This window comes from Paramisgurnus dabryanus, chromosome 20 (genome assembly GCF_030506205.2).
Source record: "Paramisgurnus dabryanus chromosome 20, PD_genome_1.1, whole genome shotgun sequence".
Lineage (NCBI taxonomy): Eukaryota > Metazoa > Chordata > Actinopteri > Cypriniformes > Cobitidae > Paramisgurnus > Paramisgurnus dabryanus.
In genome coordinates, this window is record NC_133356.1 from 9794986 (window position 1) to 9814522 (window position 19537).

A 19537-nucleotide genomic window follows, 5' to 3' on the forward strand; every position below is an offset into this window, starting at 1 on the left:
CTTTCAGATTTTCTTCTACATTATAAACAGTTTTCTTTTTATTTTTGTGTCTGTCTCCCCAAGCATCTTTGAATATTTAAAGAGTCTTAATGTTCTTCTGAAGATGTTTAGTGAGCTGTATCTAAACCCTTATGACATATCAAAGTGTTCAACTGCACTTAAAAAACATCAGTGTGTTAGATGCTTTTATACGGAGGATTGAATTGAATGGGAAAGAATTGTTTAATCTTTTTATTTTTCTTACATTTTGTGATTTAAAGTGTTGGGACTTTGAAAAGAAACAAAATGTATTATTCTATAATTCTGCTCCCTAAAGCTGATCCATTTGTCTTTAACAGATTTTTAGTCATTAAATGTGTATATAAGAGCTCCGTAATGACCATTTAAGACAATTAATATGGCATTTGAGGTATTGGCAGTGTATTTCAGTGTGCTTATGCTACACTGTAAAAAAATGCAGCATGAAGTTAAACAACTTGGTTTTGCAAGTCCATTCAACCAAATATTTTAAGTTTTTAACTGTGATAAGTTGACATAACTTATAAAACCAAGTTGAAATCATAATTGTTTAACTTAATTTAAAGTTAAAGGCAGGGTGCACGATCTCTGAAAACCAATGTTGACATTTGAAATCACCTAAAAATACAGAGCGCGTTTCGTCCCTGTCCCAAATGGCGCACTTCATGTAGACGTTCGGTCTCGTGGCCTTAAATTGCGCATTCTCACTTAGTCTACGAGTCTGTAGAGTGTCCCATCTGTCATTTTTACGCTTTGAAGTGTGCTCATCAGCGCCTCCTTTGCCCCCTTGATGCGGTCTTCAGCCAAGCACGTACTGCAGCAGGCTTTACGCACTTTACCAACCCAGAAGTCCTTGCGAAAAGGCAATCAGACCAATCAGACGACGGAAGGGAGGAGTTCACACTGACGGGCAACTTCTCTACCTATTTCCGGTGTGATGCTCGAGTCTGTCAGACGATGACATGTTTGTCCTCTGGCAGCTACCATATGCGTTTTAAAATTTAGGGGTGAGCTGTTGGTTGCAATTTGCAATCACACCACTAGATGCCGCTAAACACACCACCTTTAAATGATATTGTGGGAATGTCTTTTCACCGTAAATTTTATGGTGACTTGTATTTTTAACTTAATAATCTTAACGATATCTTAACGTAAAGTACATGTATAATCCAGTTAAATATTTTAGAGATTTTAAACTTAAAATATATGGTAATTTACATCTTTTACTTTTTAAAAAAATGTATGTTTGACAATATTTCACTGTAAATTAAATGTAATCTATCAAAGTTTTTAAATATGTCAAGTTTTTTTTTAAGTTAGCCAATAAATTTTTTTCTTTGAATTTTTTTTGCAGTGTATTGTAAGGTATGGTTAAATAAGCATTTTTGTTAATTGTGATCTGTGCTTTGTTTATTTTTAGGCTGTGGTATCAGTTTAGGTTTTATATCATCATCACTTGTGCTGCATTGTACCTTCCTGTGGAGGAACTCAGTCTGTGTTCATCTCCACATTTGGACTGTAATGTGAAGAGTAACAGTAAAAAATATCCTTACTTCACTTTCTGAACTGGTCTCATTGTAATTATCCAGCGTTTTGGACTATTAAACACATTTGAGTCTTGGATAATTGCAGGAATATTTTAATTAGAGCTCTGACTGAATGTGTTTCAGTGAATCATATTTCAAGATTCCTCTTTAATGTCTTTCTTAATGTCTGGCCATGTCTCAAATGTTTCTACAGCGTTGAGAACTTTCAGTCCAAAACTCCTTTAAAAATATTTTTCACACCGTCATTAGTTCTTTATTTAGTTTTTATGAGCTCATTTTTTAAACTTTCAGTATTTTTAAACTAAGAATATCTAAGAGGCTATATGCATCAGAAAACATGGTCTTTTCTTCTAAACTGTCAAAAAAAATTTGTTCCATCATTTAAAGTCTTCAATTTCAGATTTATTTTTAAACACATTTTAAAAGTAAGAAATCTATTGCTTAAACACGTTACAAAAACTTTGAAGTAGTTACACGTTAAACAGTTTTTTGTGTTTTCTGTGTAAACTCTTTAGTATTTCCGGAAATCCGTAATACCGGTATTATCCACCATGTGGCGCGTGTCCGCAACTTATAAAACCCGGAAGTATCGCCCTAGGGCAAGCAGCTGCATATCCATGTATGTTTTGATAAATGCTCTGAATCGGATCTCTATCAAAAGTCCTTCACAAAATGGAATCATCTCAGCTTTTTGCTCAAAATTTGGTGTTTTTGAAGAAACCTACCCATATTTGAGAGGTAATACAAAGAGAACTAATGAAGGTAGGATGAAACGTTTTTTTTTTAAAGCAGGTTCTGTTCTTTCATTTGATATATTGTATGTTTATATATTTAAAGAAGAAGAACTTTTGTGAAAATCATGAAAAATGCTGGCGCTGGCAACTTTTAAAAACAATCGCTGGTGGGGAAAGAGTTAAGAATTATTTGGGAGGGGCTTAAACAGTGGATCCATGATCATGGCCCCACCCCTAACACGATCACAAGTTTTTTTTAGGTATTTTAAAGTTGAGAAAAAGGCGGCAGCTTTTCGCGAGTGGGCGTGGTTTAAACATAGACAACGGACACGCCCCCAGCATTTGAGAGCAGAGAATCCTAAATCTTTCTTCAATATTTTTGATAACTAATTTTATTCACTTGTCCATTTTCAACATTGGGTGGATAATAGCACTTTTTTTGTGATGTAACAAACTCAGAACACATTTAATATTGGACTTTACAGGGACTTGAAAGTCAAATATCAAATACTGAGTTGGATATGAAGGGTTGTCTTCATTATACTAAAATTATTTAGTTTTACGGTTCAGTGTGCAGGCGCTGATGTCTCTTGTGTTTGTAGAAGATCTTTAAAAAGAAAAGTGCTTCCTGTTTTTAGATGTTTATGTGGCTCTGAATCGTAGAATATGGACAGTAATTGTGGGCAGAGCTGTAATTAGCCCAAGCGTGGAGACAAAAGTGTGCAGGAGGATTTGCGCTCAATGTTGCAGGCAGAAGTGCAATGTGTATTTTTTTGCATTTAAATGCAGAGCTGTGGACTTAACTGGGAACAAATGTTACAACTTTACAGGAGAAAGGAAGTCTAATCCCATTGGTTACAGAAAGAGGATTTGGTTGAAATGATGGCACCTTACACTTTGTGATGTCAGTTCTGGGACATACTGCGATATCTGATATCTTTAAATAGACAGACAGCCTGATACCTAAAATAAGACTTTATGTGCACTGCACTGCCAGGACACACACACACACACACACACACACGCACGCACGCACGCACACACACACACACACACACACACACACACACACACACACAGCACGCACGCACTCCACTGCTAACACAATGCTTGACCAATTGAGCTACAATTTCAAATGGGTAAAATCTACTCTGTCCTGTTTTATTACCTGTTATCCTATTTTGCTCAGAAATGGTATAGCCTACTTAAGTTAACTAGATTGTCAATGTTGTTTCATGTAGACTTTAAATATCTCTTGTTCACTTAATGGAGCAGCCATTACTTGAAATTCTGTCCTCTATATGGGAAGTCTGGCAGAGCTACAGAAGCCGCTAATGGTGTAAAGGTGAAGAAAATCTATGATGTCTGTGAAATTATCATTGGGTCTGACCCTGTCACCCTGTGCTCATGCTTTCAGATTCAAAGGAATATCGACAGGATATTTTTAGTTTTGTTCAAACAGATTCTAATTAGGAAGAACTTTTGATATCTGGCTTTATATGGGCATCAAAGTAAGAGAGATGGCAAGTGAGAGAGAATGAGATCTTCATTCCCTTATTAACAGTCACAATTGAAGCAGGAAAACGGATGCCAGGGTCGATTTATGTGTCCACAAGCCTGTAAGAAAAAGTGAGGCATTGAATACAGTGTAGTATACAGTAGAGTGTGCAGGTTACTGTGTGTGTACGTCTGTGATCGCACAACATGCAGTCATCTCTGGAAATAGAGGTCACGAACCCCACTGTGTTCTGCGTTTGTGACATTTAAAGTAATTCTTAAATTATTCAACATCTGGCAATATATCGATCACTTTAGGTTCATGCTGTTGTGCTGTAAGACTCAGCGGCTCATTAGAGAACCAGGAGAGATGCAATAATCATTAAACGAAGAGATAATGTATTGTGTTACCTTCTTGGGCATCAAGAAGTTTGTATCTTTTGTTGTAGAGTTCTTCGTATGAGTCTCTCAATTCGTTGTCCTTAGTATGCAAAGGTGAATCTACACCATAAAGTCAATGTTGAAAAGTGGTAAACATGCAGAGGATGCTGGAAAAGCAAAGAAGGTTTTCTGAAGATTTAACGGCTCAGATCAAACAAGAAAATCATCACAAAACATAAAAACAGTTGTTGATCAACCAGGTACCTTTTTTTACACTGTAAATATATATTTTAATGGTACTTTAGACAAACAGAATGAGTTGTTGCATAACCATAATGTTCTTCACACACGCAATCATCAAAAAGATGATTTTAGGCTTTTGAATGTGACAACCTGTAGTTTTTTGACCTGCTCGTCTTATAAATTTATAAACCATGATGATTGATTATACCTCTGCGGTGCCAAACTGTGGATTATGCAAGAACACAACGTATTGTGCACCCTAATCATACTGTGCCCTCATTTGATACATTTTTGTCCGTTGTTGTTTGTTGTTGGAAGCTGGGTTATTTTCAACCCAGCATTTGGTCAAAAAATGGACAAACTCAGCCCTTTGGCTTGTAATTTAACCCATGCTAGGATGTTTCAACCCAAAATCCTTGGTTGTTTTAACCCATTGTTGACTCAAATACACATTCTGGGATCATTTAACCCTAAGTTTTTATCCAATGCTGGGCTGAAAACTCATTTTGTTTAGGTGTGTAGGGTTTCCAATAAACACACACTATCAAAAAAATTTACTTTGATTGCACGTCTGCCAGCCGGTTGTGAAAAGACTTTCTGATGCTTGAATCTTTAGACTGCAAATAATTCAATTTTTTAAGCTTTAGTAAGCCAGGGGCTACTGATACTCTTTTAAAGTATTAAGAATAAAACAATGACAACAGTTAGGTGTCTTGTGTGTCGTGATTATGCTCTCTATCTGTACTGTACTTTGGAGATCCCCAGCATCCTCTGTGCGCGTCGGTGTCATTGCGCATGACTGGGAGCTCCCCGTGCCCACCTACTGTCGCTTTGAGTCTTGCCTGAGCGCGGGTGGTGCACACAAGCTCCTTGGCTGCCAGCGCGCGACGTTACCATGAGCGTCCCCGCTTCACCGGCAGAGAGTCCACGCGCAAAGAGTGCCCACCTGACGAGAGCAGCGCGACCCTCACAAACGCACGATGCCAGGGGGAAAGAGAGGGCTGGTGGCACCGCAAAATACTTTCCTGGAGAATATCGTCCGACGATCCAGTGGTGAGAAACGCGTTTATGCTATAGTCTTACGCATAATTGTTTTACAGTAGACTATTTATTGCAGTGTTGGCGCGCTGTGCATTTGCATATAGTAATATAAAAGAAGAAAGTGCGAACGATACGCAGTTGTTTTGCAAGTATTTATCTTACTTACACTACATATTTTTATGATTTCCTTTATCTTAGATGGGCACACGTTTTTAAATGTTTTATTTATTTATTTTATTTTATTTTAAATTATATTTAATATAATTATATTTTAGATATTTCAGTCTTCCATATTTCTTCATTAGCTGCCGAGTAACATTTTCGAAAGTATTAATTGACATTCTTAAGATCCAAATTAAATATAAACTTTTAACGTTGTAAATTCGTAAAACAATGTGTAAAAAGCGGACCTTTCCTCTGTATGTGCTGTTTTTAGTAAAGAAGAAGAATTCTTAAATTATGTATCCGTTTATCAATTGGTGGAGATTGTCTTAATTTATTTATTTAATGGGAAATAACTAACAAAGGATTATCATTTACCTATTACGATTTAAATCATGGTGTATTTTGAGATTTAGAAATACTTAAATACGTTTACTCCACATCTCTCTATGACAACATTGCATTCTTGCGTAAAGTCAGTAAGGGTGCAGGTGCTTGCGTTCAAATTTATAACCGCTAGAGGGCGCACCCTCTGCTGGTTTATGCCAAGTTACAGGCTAAAATGTAACTAATTCAAAGAAATAAAAATATTGCATTAATAACTCTCATTTTTTAACTTTTAGAGACAAGTTTCTTGCTTGGAAACGCTCAGATTGTGGACTGGCCCGTAGTTTACAGTAATGACGGCTTCTGCAAGCTGTCTGGATACCACAGAGCAGAGGTCATGCAGAAAAGCAGCACATGCAGGTGAGTGTTAACACTTGACTTTAAAAATCTATCACTACATCTGTTTAAAATTATACACCGTTATGTCCTACAGAGCTCATATGCACCTTTAAGCTGAACCTTTACAGTATTGTGCTTCTGTATAGATCCACTGATATAAAATCAAGAGATGATGATGTCATAACCTTTAGGTCTGGTCTCAAAACTAAGCAGCGAATTGGCTGATGTGGTAACATTCCTCTTAAAGACGGAGGGCACGATTTCTGAAAAACACTTTGGAAAAGGGAGTCAGGCAGAGTACCAAAACAAACTTGTAGCCAATCAGCAGTTAGGGGCGTGTCTACTAACCAACATCGTTGCCTGGGTTGCATATGTGTGGGGAGGGTCTATAAAAAGAAGGTCCAGATTCTTTGGGGTAGTGGCGTGTATCTTTAGGTGATATCAAATATCAACATTGGCTTTCAGAAATCATGCACCCCACCTTTAAGGATTTAGGATTGCCCTGCTGTTTTGATTTAAAAACTTGTAATTGTAATTTAAATATCTTAATAAACATGCAAAGTAATGTTTCAATGAAAATATGGAAATGTAAGAGTTCAACCTGATTACATGGGAATTTATATGGATCTTACAAGTTGGTTCATTTGTAAATACAGCAAAAACATGATTTTTAGAAAAAAAAAACAATTCTGACAACCCTCATCAAAAGCCAACATCACAGGCTGAAAGCAGAATATACAAAAAATTACAGATTTGGTCTAATTAAATTCATTTGAATTAGCCACGTGTTAAAACACGTACAAATTGCAATAAGGTAAAAGTAATTGTAAAGAGCACCAACATCGGTGTATGTAAAAAGTGTCATGCTACCGACTTTCAGATTTATAACATGCATGTCACAAATACAATCTTGAAGTGTTCAGTACTAGGATATCGATAATTATTCATTCATATACTGATTAAAGTTGTATGTAAATAGCTAAATAAAGTATCTTATAAGTCAGGCCATCTGGCATCATTATGGTCTACTGCAGGGGTCGGCAAGTAACTTTGGCCGCGGGCCAATATTTTTTTAGCCAGTAGATGGCGGGCCAGCTGCTGTTCCCACACTTACGTGTCTTATTCTGAATTAGCCTAGTATAGGCTATCTGATCTTTTGTCAAGAAACATTGTCTTTATTTCCTATTTAAAATACGAAAGACAGCATTAAAAATAGCTAAAAACATGGTTATGGATCCGTGTATCATTAGTTTTTCAAATTAAAAACAAAAATGAAAAAATTAACCACCACGGGTTTTCTGATTGTGTGCTCAGATCAAAAAATTAATTACTGGATTTGACACATTTTTTATTTAACACCTTTACAGGCATAATATATCAATAAAAACATAAAAAAAAAAAAAACAAGTAGGCTACTATAGTGGTAACATATTACAGGCATTTATGCTCTCATGAAAGACTCTTACAGTCCGACTTTTGAACTTTATTCCTTTTTTTATTAATATTTATACGGGACCTAAGGTTAATGGAGGTCTGCGCTGGACTGTTTTTTTTGTCCAGCTCCCACAAGATTCTATTCAGTAAACCGCTTAAAATACACTCTGTGTTCACTTGCTTTATTTCCCGACCTGACGGGTCCGCAAAACTTAACGTTAGATCTCGTTTCCAGAATCTCACATTCAAATGTCTCTAACGAAAAGAGAGAGATGAAGTAACCTATAACAATTATAAATGCTATACCAAAATTGTGTTCGTGCCAATCTAAATATTATTTTAACATTGTACTGTCAGCAGAGAAAAAATAATGAAATATAAATAATAAATTAAATAGGACAAAGCCTTTCACTCAAATTTCTAACCAGCATAAACCGAAACCATTGTTGGTTGCAGAGTTGCTGTCCAAACAAATTGCTCCTTTGCCAATAACGTTTTAAACGGAGGCAAAGATCAAAGAACTGTGCGTTAGGAAAATGAATAATGGCTTTATTTTAATAGACATGTAAAACCATAATTTGGCGGATTTTTAATTTTTTACGAATTTGGCTGCCCATTTAGTCATAATAATTAACGGTAAACGAACTTGACTTGCTGTTCTCGAAGGCAGGTCGAACCTTAAGGTCGGGCTCGAGCCCCAAGTTCAAGTAACAGAACAGAAGAAAAAAAATGAGTAGTGAATGAGACGATGAGAAGGAGGAGTTGCAGCTATGCGCGGAGGCATGGAGACTCCCGTTTACGTTTACCACATGTTTTTAATAGTGATTGACACAGGACTGTTTCCTTTCAAATCTACGTTAAAAGTGAACTAGTTAAAATATTACTGCAGTAAAAGAGTTTATTTTGTATCATATTTTATTGTGGTTTCTAAAAGCCTGCAATTAGGCTACTTTTCAGTCATTTGCGATGTCACGGAGATTATGTCTTCACGCGTGCATTGACATGATTTGCGACGTAAATTTGCAAATGATTCATGAATTCATACCTCTGCAATTATTATAGTTATGATCGCGGATGCGCTGGTAGAGAAAGAGAACGAGAAACGGCGGCCCGTTAAGATTAAACTATTACGTAGCTATTATACGCATTTTTGGGCTAGACCTCTGGGCTAGAGGAAGAGTTTTGTGCAGCATTTAGTGCAAATATTTTTTATCTAATACATATTATTTATCAGTGTGTTATACGCGAAAAATAATAATGAAAAAAGTTCAAAAGTCGGACTGTAAGCGAATGAGACCTAAAGGAAAGCATGGTTGCTATTAAAACCCTTATTTAAATGTAATCTGTTAGTACCTGATCTGTTTAAAATTATTTCATTGGTATATGTCTGCTAAGGTGTTCAATTAAAATTTGTCCGAACCCGTTTTCATTCATTTTTTTATTTTTGATCTGAGCGCACATTCGGAAATTGATTTGATTTTAGTTCAGGAAATAAATAATAGAAAACAAGTCGTTTTTCTTTATTTTCTTTTTGGTTTTGATAAAAAAACGAATGAAGGAATGATACACGGGGCCATTTTTGTAAACTGTTATTGTAAAATAAAAGTAGTATTTGATAAAAAAAAAATTATAAAAAAACGGACTTCAAAATAATCCGACGGGCCAGAAAATATTGCTGGCGGGCCACTTTTGGCCCGCGGGCCGCCAGTTGCCGACCCCTGGTCTACTGCAATAAAAACTTAATTTCAATAAGTGCCTCTGATAAAGTGCTGAGCCACTGATATGCCTTTCTGGAGAGCATCTGCTCATGTCTTTCGCACTACATATCAACTTTTCAATGCTGTAAATTTCAGAAGCAAATTTTTGTCATTAATAAGCTTTGACAGCTTATTGTAACACAAACAACCAGGCTTAAATTCTTAAAGTGGTCACATGAGAGATAAGTTAAAAAAGGGCAAGACATTTAAAATGTATTTAATAATTTCCTTTCTATTTTTAAATTATGGCACCTCTTTTGTGTGAAAATCTGAACATCTTCCAGGCTTTTTAACACGTTGATGTGATTTCTCTGAATTCTGAGTTTGGGATTTATAAGGAATTTACTGATCAAGGCATAATTGCTTTGAAAATATGCACTTTATAAATCCTTTTCAAGCTGTGTTTGGTTAGAAAAGACGAAATTCAAGTCTATCTCACAAATCTTTTTCTTTAGTTTTATGTATGGGGAGCTGACAGATAAGAAGATGATAGAAAAGGTGAGACAGACCTTTGACAACTATGAATCGAACTGCTTTGAAGTGCTGCTGTACAGAAAGAACAGTAAGTGAGATGTGAAACACACACGCACACACACACAAACACAAACACATACATTTGTAAAGTTTCACCTGGTCATTTATGAATGTCTAGTGGACATCATTTTGAGCAAACCCCTACTGCAACCTCAAATATTAAACTACACTATGTAACATGCCTGTAAAATTTGTGATTCAAATTTATTTTGACCTTTTGACCTCTGACCTTTACAGGAACTCCAGTGTGGTTCTACATGCAGGTTGCACCGATCCGAAATGAAAATGACAAAGTGGTTTTGTTCCTGTGTACATTTAAGGATATCACCGTCTTCAAGCAGCCAATCGAAGACGAGAGCACCAGGGGTGAGTTTTTATTGTTATGATGGTATTTGTTATACTGTCTGTAATAAGCTTTATTCCAAATATACACGGTTTAAATGTTTAGGGTCAATGTTGTTCATGCTATTAAAAACCTTTTCATTTGAATGTTGATATGAATAAGACTAAATGTTTGTTGTTTGGAGAAAATATATTTGTGTAAACATTTTTTAAAGGATGTTGAGACTTGGACTGAATAATGACGAGGAAGCAGCCAATTGGAGCCCAGAATAGATGGGCACTCCTTAAATAGTGTTTTACAGTATCTTTATGACATTTTAAAAAGGTTTTAATAAATTTTAGATGCTAGATATTTGTGCTTTTCCATAACTATATTCTCAAAAGTCTCTAGATTATGTAAGTGATCCTGTGAAGTGTAGTTTAGGTACACACTGTAACTTAACATGAGAGAGAGAGCGGACATAAAACAGCATGAGATCGTGTTTAAGTTGTTATTTTTCATCACTTCATTTTTATAGCACAGTGACAGCAAACATTTGTTGCACTTGTACCCAACGTGAAGCCCTTCGCAGAGTCAGATCTGTGTCACATCATCACAAGCATGATGAATGTATTTATTGTTTGTTTAGTTTTAAACTCTCTTATTTGCACATTTACTTTGTGTTTGAATATGTCTTGTAGGTTGGACCAAGTTTGCCCGTTTGACTCGAGCTTTGACAAACAGCAAAAGCACCGTTCAGCAACTCACACCCATGAGCAAAACCGATGTCAGCTCGCACAAACACTCCAGACTTGCAGAGGTGAGCGTGCGCACACAAACAAACACACACACACACACACACACACCATAGCATTTGCTTTCATCCTTGAGCACAGTACAAGGTTATACAAAACTTCATCTTACGGCAAGGAGGGCAGACTTGTAATAGAATCACACACACTCACAGGACACTTTTGTAATGAAATCTCACACATGTCTGTTGGAGAGCAGAAGTCTACAGTGGATACCAGGAGCTGATGTTTATAATTAACATTGTGAAAAGATGGTGTGCATCTCAATTAACATTATTATTCGTATCCCTTATGAAAATGGTTAACCATGAGGCAGTTGTGGCCTAGTGGTTAGAGAGTCAAGCTTGTAACCCGAGAGTTGGCGGTTTGAGTCACAAGGCCGGCAGGTTGCAACCGTGGTGCCCTTGAGCAAGGGGTGTTTGCTCTATTTCTCCCTGTTGGTCATTACGTCTCTTTAAACCATGGTTACTGTAGTAAAACCAATGTTGGTCAATACACCTAAAAAAAACGTGGTGAAAGAGGAGGAATTGTGTTTGTGTGCACCCGGGTGATTCTCACGAAATCCAGATTTAGAAGGTGTCCAGCATCAGAATTTTTAAAAAGCCCTTGGAGCCAATGGACATCTAAGATTAAGGTCTTAACTTACTAATATCATATTTTTAGAGGATTTAAAAAATATTTCCTATAGAATTATTTAATTTTTTGATTATCATTATCAAAAATTATCATTACCGCAACATATTACATTAAATATATGCATTTACAAACTCATGTTTCGGTAATGAGGACGAAAAAGTTGTCTAGGTACTATGACAAACAAAATTTAAATTTTTATCTGGAGAGAAAAAATAAGAACTGCTTACCTGGTAGCCATCTTGAGTGTCACAGTCAATTATGTCCCTTACAACAATTTTTTTTTTAAATGTTAGTTCCTTGAGGGCTTAAACAATGATTGAAAATTGTTGCGGAGGATGAGAAAATTGGTCTTGGACACATTTATATTGCTTATTATTGTCTCTACATTTATGATCACCAAATACCACATGTTTATTTACTGTAAATGTTTATAGTATAACATGCCCTGAAGCTTTTTATTTTTTAGATTTTTTAATTACAAATATTTCCATGTCAAAGAACCCAAATCCAGTCATGGACACGTTGCGGTAATGAAAATTTCCCCCTTAAATGTGGAAAAAAAAACAAAATTGGTTTGTATGATGTCATTTGAAATCATGTGCAAAATAGTACATAAAGAGATGTTTGTAACTGTATGCTTCTTATTTTGATAGCATTTACTTTTTGTATCAAAATGTTTCATGACACCTCATAAGTCTAATTTCGCGAGAATCACCCACCTGTGTGAGGGCTGTTGTGCTATGTTTGGACAAATCTGTGGCTCTGTAATAAGTATTTTTTGATAGGAAGACATTTAAGGACAGTACTTTCTTCATTTATCATGGTTTAATATCTATGCTGTGAGTTTATTACATTGCTTGCAAGGGAACATTCTGGTTTATGTAAACCTAAGTACCGTATTGAACTTCTGAATTTAATTTTGCCCAAATGGATTATTTCAGCGTAAGTGTGTCAGCTATTTGTGGTAGTTGTTAACTTTATACTTTATAAAGGCTCTGATTTACTCCGATACGACGGCGCCTTCAGACATCACGACAACAGCAAAAACATCCACACAGGAAATCCGAAAAGCTCAGCTTACGTGAAACTTTAACAGTCATTTTTTACTGCCTTCAAGAAGTTATTTCCTTCAGGTGATGCAAATCTAGATGATAATGTTTTAGCCCCGAGTATCTCTGCCTCATGATCCATCACCCTCTTCTCCTCTCTCTCTCTCTCTCTCTCTCTCTCTCTCTCTCTCTCTCTCTCTCTCTCTCTCTCTCTCTCTCTCTCTCTCTCTCTCTCTCTCTCTCTCTCTCTCTCTCTCTCTCTCTCTCTCTCTCTCTCTCTCTCTCTCTCTCTCTCTCTCATAGTTCTGTTCTTCATTCTCTTTTTTAGAGGAGTTTCTGCTTAATCTCCAAGTAAACCTCATGTTCTCTTTAGGCAAACATGAATAATGTAAAACCAAACTGTGTTTTATCTAGGGAAGAGCGGAAATGAGCAAGAGATAGGATTAATATTTAAAACAAACACACTTTCCGCAGGGGCATCTGGGTTTTCTTTCATTTATCTGTTTTTCTTTCTCTCTCTCTCTCTATTTAAATCTCCATGTTAGAGATGTCGATAATACTGGTGCTTTACATAAAATATAAAAAGGATTAGATATAAAAGTGTGTTTACATCAGGGATAATAGCTTTGATGACACAGTGGACCCATTTTGAACCTTGAAGTAAAACAACATTAAACTACTAAATGTTCTTGGTACAGACCTGGGTGATTCTAACGAAATCCAGATTTAGAAGGTGTCCAGCATCAGAATTTTTACAAACCCCTTGAAGCCATTTTTTTTGCACATGTAAGATTAAGGTCTAAACTTACTATAACCATTATTTTTTAGATATTTTCCTATAGAATTATTTAGATGTTTTTTAGATTATCATAATCAAAAATTATCATTACCACAACATGATATTACATTTAATATATGCATTTACAAACTCATGTTTCGGTAATGAGAACTAAAAAGTAGGTACTATGTCAAACTAAATTTAAAATTTTATTTGGAGAGAAAAAAATAAGAACTGCTTACCTGGAAGCCATCTCGAGTGTCACATTCAATTATGTCCCTTCCAACCATTTTTTTTTTAAATGTTAGTTCCTTGAGGGCTTAAACAATGATTGAAAATTGTTGCGGAGGATGAGAAAGTTGATCTTGGACACATTTTTATTCCTTATTATTGTCTCTACATTTACCAATGATCACCAATTACAACATGTTTCTTTACTGTAAATGTTTATAGTATAACATGCACTGAAGCTTTTTATTTTTTTAGATTTTTTAATTACAAATATTTCCATGTCAAAGAACCCAAATTCAGTCATGGACACGTTGCGGTAATGAAAATTTAGAAAAAAACAACAAAATTGTTTTATATGATGTCATTTGAAATCATGTGCAAAATAGTACATGAAGATATGTTTGTAACTGTATGCTTCTTTTTTTGATACTCTTACTTTCCATTTACTTTTTTATCAAAATGTTTCATGACACCTCATAAGTCTAATTTCGGAAGAATCACCCACCTGCTTTTTACTTTAATAATTACTTGATGCAATGTTTTTTTAATGGGAAATGCTTCAAGGCTATGTTGTGCCATAACTTTTGAATACTTTAAGTGAGTGTTTAATAACATTCTCATTTGATTTGCTTCTCTCAGGTACTTCAGCTTGGCTCTGATATCCTTCCTCCGTATAAACAGGAAGCCCCTAAGACTCCCCCTCATATCATCTTACACTACTGCACCTTTAAGACTACCTGGGACTGGGTCATTTTAATTCTGACTTTTTACACCGCCATCATGGTTCCTTACAATGTCTCCTTCAAGACCAAACAGAATAACGTCACCTGGCTTGTTCTGGACAGCGTTGTTGATGTCATCTTCCTTGTGGACATTGTGCTCAACTTCCACACCACGTTTGTCGGGCCGGGAGGGGAGGTGATCTCGGACCCAAAGCTTATCAGGATGAACTACCTGAAAACCTGGTTTGTCATAGACCTGCTGTCCTGTCTGCCCTATGACATCATCAATGCCTTCGAAAACGTGGATGAGGTGAGTAACCATATGACAAAATTAATATAAATGATTAATATGTGCCGTAGAAAGCTAGCTCGATTGAAAAACACCTCACTCACAAAATTGTTGATGTTTGGTATCACTGGGGGCGGGGTTGTAAACTAATTTGGGAAAGGAACAGCATGTTCTCTACTGAACGATGATTCTTATGTCCAATCATTCTTATACCTTATTTCTGTCGTATGGGCTTAACTCACCTACTCAAAATATAAAGCAAGCTGTTTGCAGAATTTTACTGGGCGCAATAATGATTGTAAACGCCAAGTTTAGTGAGCTGAATTTAAATAGGACTCAATGCTTCATAATGAAAACAGAAATGGGTGCCAAATCACACAAAAATAAATCTCTGCTGTTTTAAAGATTGTAAATAATGACAATGGAAGAAAGATGCAGATGCATGTCGAATTGATTTGTGTGGCATATCAGTGTGTGGATGCTTTTAAAATGATGGAAATATACAGAGCCAATTTATAAATATAGCAACATCAGCAGAGTGTCTGATGCATTCAGGGACTTGGTAATATCATCGGGGTGAAATGAACCAATAACAAATACCAATAGCAAAAGTCATTTACTACCCTCATATTGTTTTAACCCAGCATTACATTCTTTCGTACTTAAACACAAAAGGAGAAATTTGAAGGAATTGTCACACTGCTGTGTGGCATAAAATGACAGGACACATCTGTGTCAAGCTCACAAAACAAATGAAAGAGCACCTATTGTCCGATTCACTTTTTAAAATTTCCTTTGGTGTGTAAGTGTGTATTAGTACATGTTAATGATATGCAAAAGGTACAAATCCCAAAGTAAACGATGACACGAGTTATCGTCTCCAATGTAAATCTCTTTTCTTGGACTACAACAAACACACGGATTGTAGGCAACAGTTTACTTCCTGGAATTAATGATGTAGTAAAGACCGATATTATCATAATTCCTCCCGCTTCGGACTCTTATGCTGCGTTTACACCAGCCGCGGTAGAGGCGTCAAGCGCGAGTGATTTCAATGTTATGTCAATGTGAAGATGCGTTGACTCGCGTCTGGAGGTCTCGCAGCGCGAATGAGGCATTTAGCGCGTCGCATTAGACGCAATTCCTCCTCTAGTCTAGTTCGCGCAAATGGTGCAAATTGAGTGTCTGGCGCAGTACGCGTGATACCCACGAATGGTGTTTTTTGTGCATTTTGCGTTTAACGCGAATTTGCGGCTGACGCCCGAGTTGAATAATTTGAACTTTGGCGGATTTTTGCGCCACGTTAACCAATCAGGAGCCTGCTTGATGCTGTGGAGGCAGCACCGCCCAGAGTCACTCATTCAACATGAAGGAATGCTTAATGCGGATGCGACTAAGATGGCAGCGCTACTGGAAGGTATTTATTTTCGTTAATAAAGTTTTAAATATGGATATTTCTACAACAACACCGCACGGATTACCCTCAGAAGACCTTTGTTTATCATCCTGGAGCCGTTTGGATGTAATTTGTGAAGGATGGACGCACTTTTTTTGGACTTGAAGGTCGTGGACTATGGGTGGACCCCGTAACATTACACTTAATCAACTGAAAGATCTAAAACATTTTATAAAATATCCGAAAATGTGTTTGTCTGAAAAAGGATGGACATATGCAACTCGGACAGCTTGGGGGTGAGTAAATCATGGGTTTAATATCATTTTTGGCCGAACTATCCCTTTAACTTTTGAGTCACGTGACATTTATCGACCCGCGGCATTCCCGCCATTTTTTAAACAATTTTCCCCCTATAGTAAGGTGACCAAATACAAACCGGTAACTATCTCGATAAATGCACAATCAACCATCTTGCAAACAGACAACCGCATAGCACTTGCCCCTCCCACAAGAAGTGGATTTCGCCTCTGACGCACATCAAATGCTTGCTTTTTTCGCGCGTCTACTTCGCTCTAGACGCGATTTTGACGCCTCAAACGCAGCTGGTGTAAATGCAGCAATAGCCTGTAAGTTAACTCCTGTTAGCATTGTATTGTGAGCTAATCTTTCAATCATGGTAAGGAGTGTCACGTTTCTGGCTGACGTCAGAGGTATTTAGGCAATCACAACGTACAGATTAGCTGGCCAATCAGGGACACAGAGCTTTCAAATCTGTGCGTTTCAGGAACAGAGTGAAATCTGGAATCTGGTGAAATGTGGAAAATAATATGTTTTTTAACCATAAACCAAGTAAACACATTGTATTATACCAAATACACAAAATTACGTTTTTTTAAACAATGAAATAGGTGCTCTTTAACGGTAGCAGCGCTTTTTTTAGAGTCCTATTTTACGTGTGCAATAAGGTACGAGAGCCTGTGCTGTATTGTGGGATATACAGCTGAAGGGCATTGTTATGCACGACACAAACATTGGCATGAAGTACCTTATTGCTTTTATAAACTGGTTACCACACAATACAAATATTAAAACAAATTTGTGTATGTATCAGTGCTACTTTCATTAAGTTAAATCCCTAAAAGCATTCCTTCTGCAAGAAAAAATTGTGACTGTAAACGGCAACAAAATGTTTCACTCAGGGTGCTGCACAGTGATACACAGAATCGTTGGATGCAGTGGTCATAGCTGTGTTTTATCAGCTATTAACCAATCAGAAATAAGAATGAATGGTTTTATAAATGTACAGTACTTACTGCGTAACTGTATAATTATTAAGTACCAGCCCTGAATCTATTTGTTTTGCATATTTCCAGGGCATCAGCAGCTTGTTCAGTTCTCTGAAGGTAGTTCGACTACTACGCTTGGGTCGTGTCGCACGCAAACTGGACCACTATCTGGAGTATGGCGCTGCTGTGCTTGTATTACTGGTCTGTGTGTTTGGACTAGTGGCCCACTGGCTTGCCTGTATATGGTACAGCATTGGAGATTATGAGGTCATCGATGAACAAACCAACACCATTAAGACCGACAGCTGGCTCTACCAGTTAGCCACCAGCATCGGATCTCCATACCGATACAATACCAGCGGGACTGGCCAATGGGAGGGCGGGCCTGGGAAATATTCTCTGTACATAACATCGCTGTATTTCACCATGACAAGCTTGACCACCATCGGCTTTGGAAACATCGCACCGACTACAGACGGAGAGAAGATCTTCTCTGTGGCCATGATGATGGTGGGATGTGAGTGTTTATCATTATGATGTAATAACGTTCTGGGAAATCCTTTTACGGTTTGGGCTACAATAAGTTTGGCTTATTGAACACTGTTGTACAGGGGTACTGTGTTGGGAGCCCCTGCAGCACAATGTTATAGAGAAGTGAATGAAATGCCTGCAGCAAATTCATGGAGGCATGGGGTTAGGCTGGTAACTCTTGTGCAATCACTCTACGTTTTATACCGGCAAGTACGCTAGAAAATGTACCTATAGTTCTATTTTTATTGCCTTTCTCTGTCTGAGTAACTCAGACCTAACTGACTTATCTTTTCAGGCTTGCTGTTCTCCAGACAGCAGTGATTTGCTTCTTAAAGACAGAGCACTGAGACACTAATAAAGAGAGATGGGGAGAGAGAGTGAGAGAGAGAGAGACAGACAGACATACCACTAGCCGAGAGAAAGACTTTTAATGTCCAGCTATAAGACCCTGCTGTATAAATCTGTGTGTGCATTAAGGGCCCGTATATGCACACAGGCATATAAACCCCATCCGCTGTCCCGTATGCAGACTCAGGGCCAGACATGTCTAACTTCAATAAAGGTGCTTCATGTTGCCATAGATTTTTTTTTTTTTTGCTGAATGGTTCCATAAAGAATCTTTAAAATCTGAAAAACTTTTCTTTTAAAAAAAGTTCTTTGTAGGGATAAAGGTTATTCAGATTATAAAAAGGTAGGAACGAAATGGTTCTTCTACACTCTAAAAACAAACAGAGCTAAAGTGCTTCAGTGGCTCGTAATCATAGGGGAACCATTTTAAGTGTCATATAGCACCTATGTAGCACCTGTGTGGAAACATATTGTGCTATATAGAACCATATCTGGTGTTACACTGTCAGAAATAAAGGTACAAAACTGTACCTTTTCTGTCACTGGGGCTGTACCCTTTCAAAAAGTACAGCTTTGCACCTAAGGATTTGATTTTAGTACCTCAGAAGTACATACTGGAACCAAAGAGAGCTTATTAGTACCTCAAAAATACATATTAGTAACTCAAAGGTACATATTGGTACTAAATATTTACACATCTGTACCTAATGGTAGTGTTGTAGTTCTCGAGACCGGTCTCGGTATCAAGACCGGTCTCAAGACCACTTTTTAAAGGTCTTGGTCTCGTCTTGGAATCGACCACATTTTTACTCGGTCTCGTCTCGGTCTCAGACAAAGAGGACTCGGAATTTTATTTCAAGACCAGTCAAGACCACAAACTGATGGCACACTGCAAAAAAAAAGATTTTCAAGAAATAATTCTTAGTATTTTTGTCTTGTTTTCAGTAAAAATATCTAAAAATTCTTAAATTAAGATGCTTTTTCTTGATGAACAAAACGACCAAAGAAAATAAGTCTAGTTTTTAGAGCAAAAATATCAAATTTAAGTGATTTTGTGCATAAA

At 36.9% G+C, this 19537-nt stretch overlaps 1 protein-coding gene across 2 annotated transcripts in view; it reads left to right on the plus strand.

Moving 5' to 3' along the window:
• Positions 1-5251: 5251 nt before the first annotated feature.
• Positions 5252-19537, plus strand: part of kcnh5b (potassium voltage-gated channel, subfamily H (eag-related), member 5b) — a 42156-nt gene continuing 27870 nt past the window's right edge. For both annotated transcript variants that reach the window (XM_065296292.1, XM_065296293.1), the window contains exons 1-7: positions 5252-5473; positions 6247-6370; positions 9996-10102; positions 10312-10440; positions 11098-11216; positions 14542-14934; positions 17683-18112. In XM_065296292.1, the coding sequence (XP_065152364.1) occupies positions 5401-5473; positions 6247-6370; positions 9996-10102; positions 10312-10440; positions 11098-11216; positions 14542-14934; positions 17683-18112 (1375 nt within the window). In that variant the 5' untranslated portion in view covers positions 5252-5400. The remainder of the gene's footprint in view (positions 5474-6246; positions 6371-9995; positions 10103-10311; positions 10441-11097; positions 11217-14541; positions 14935-17682; positions 18113-19537) is intronic.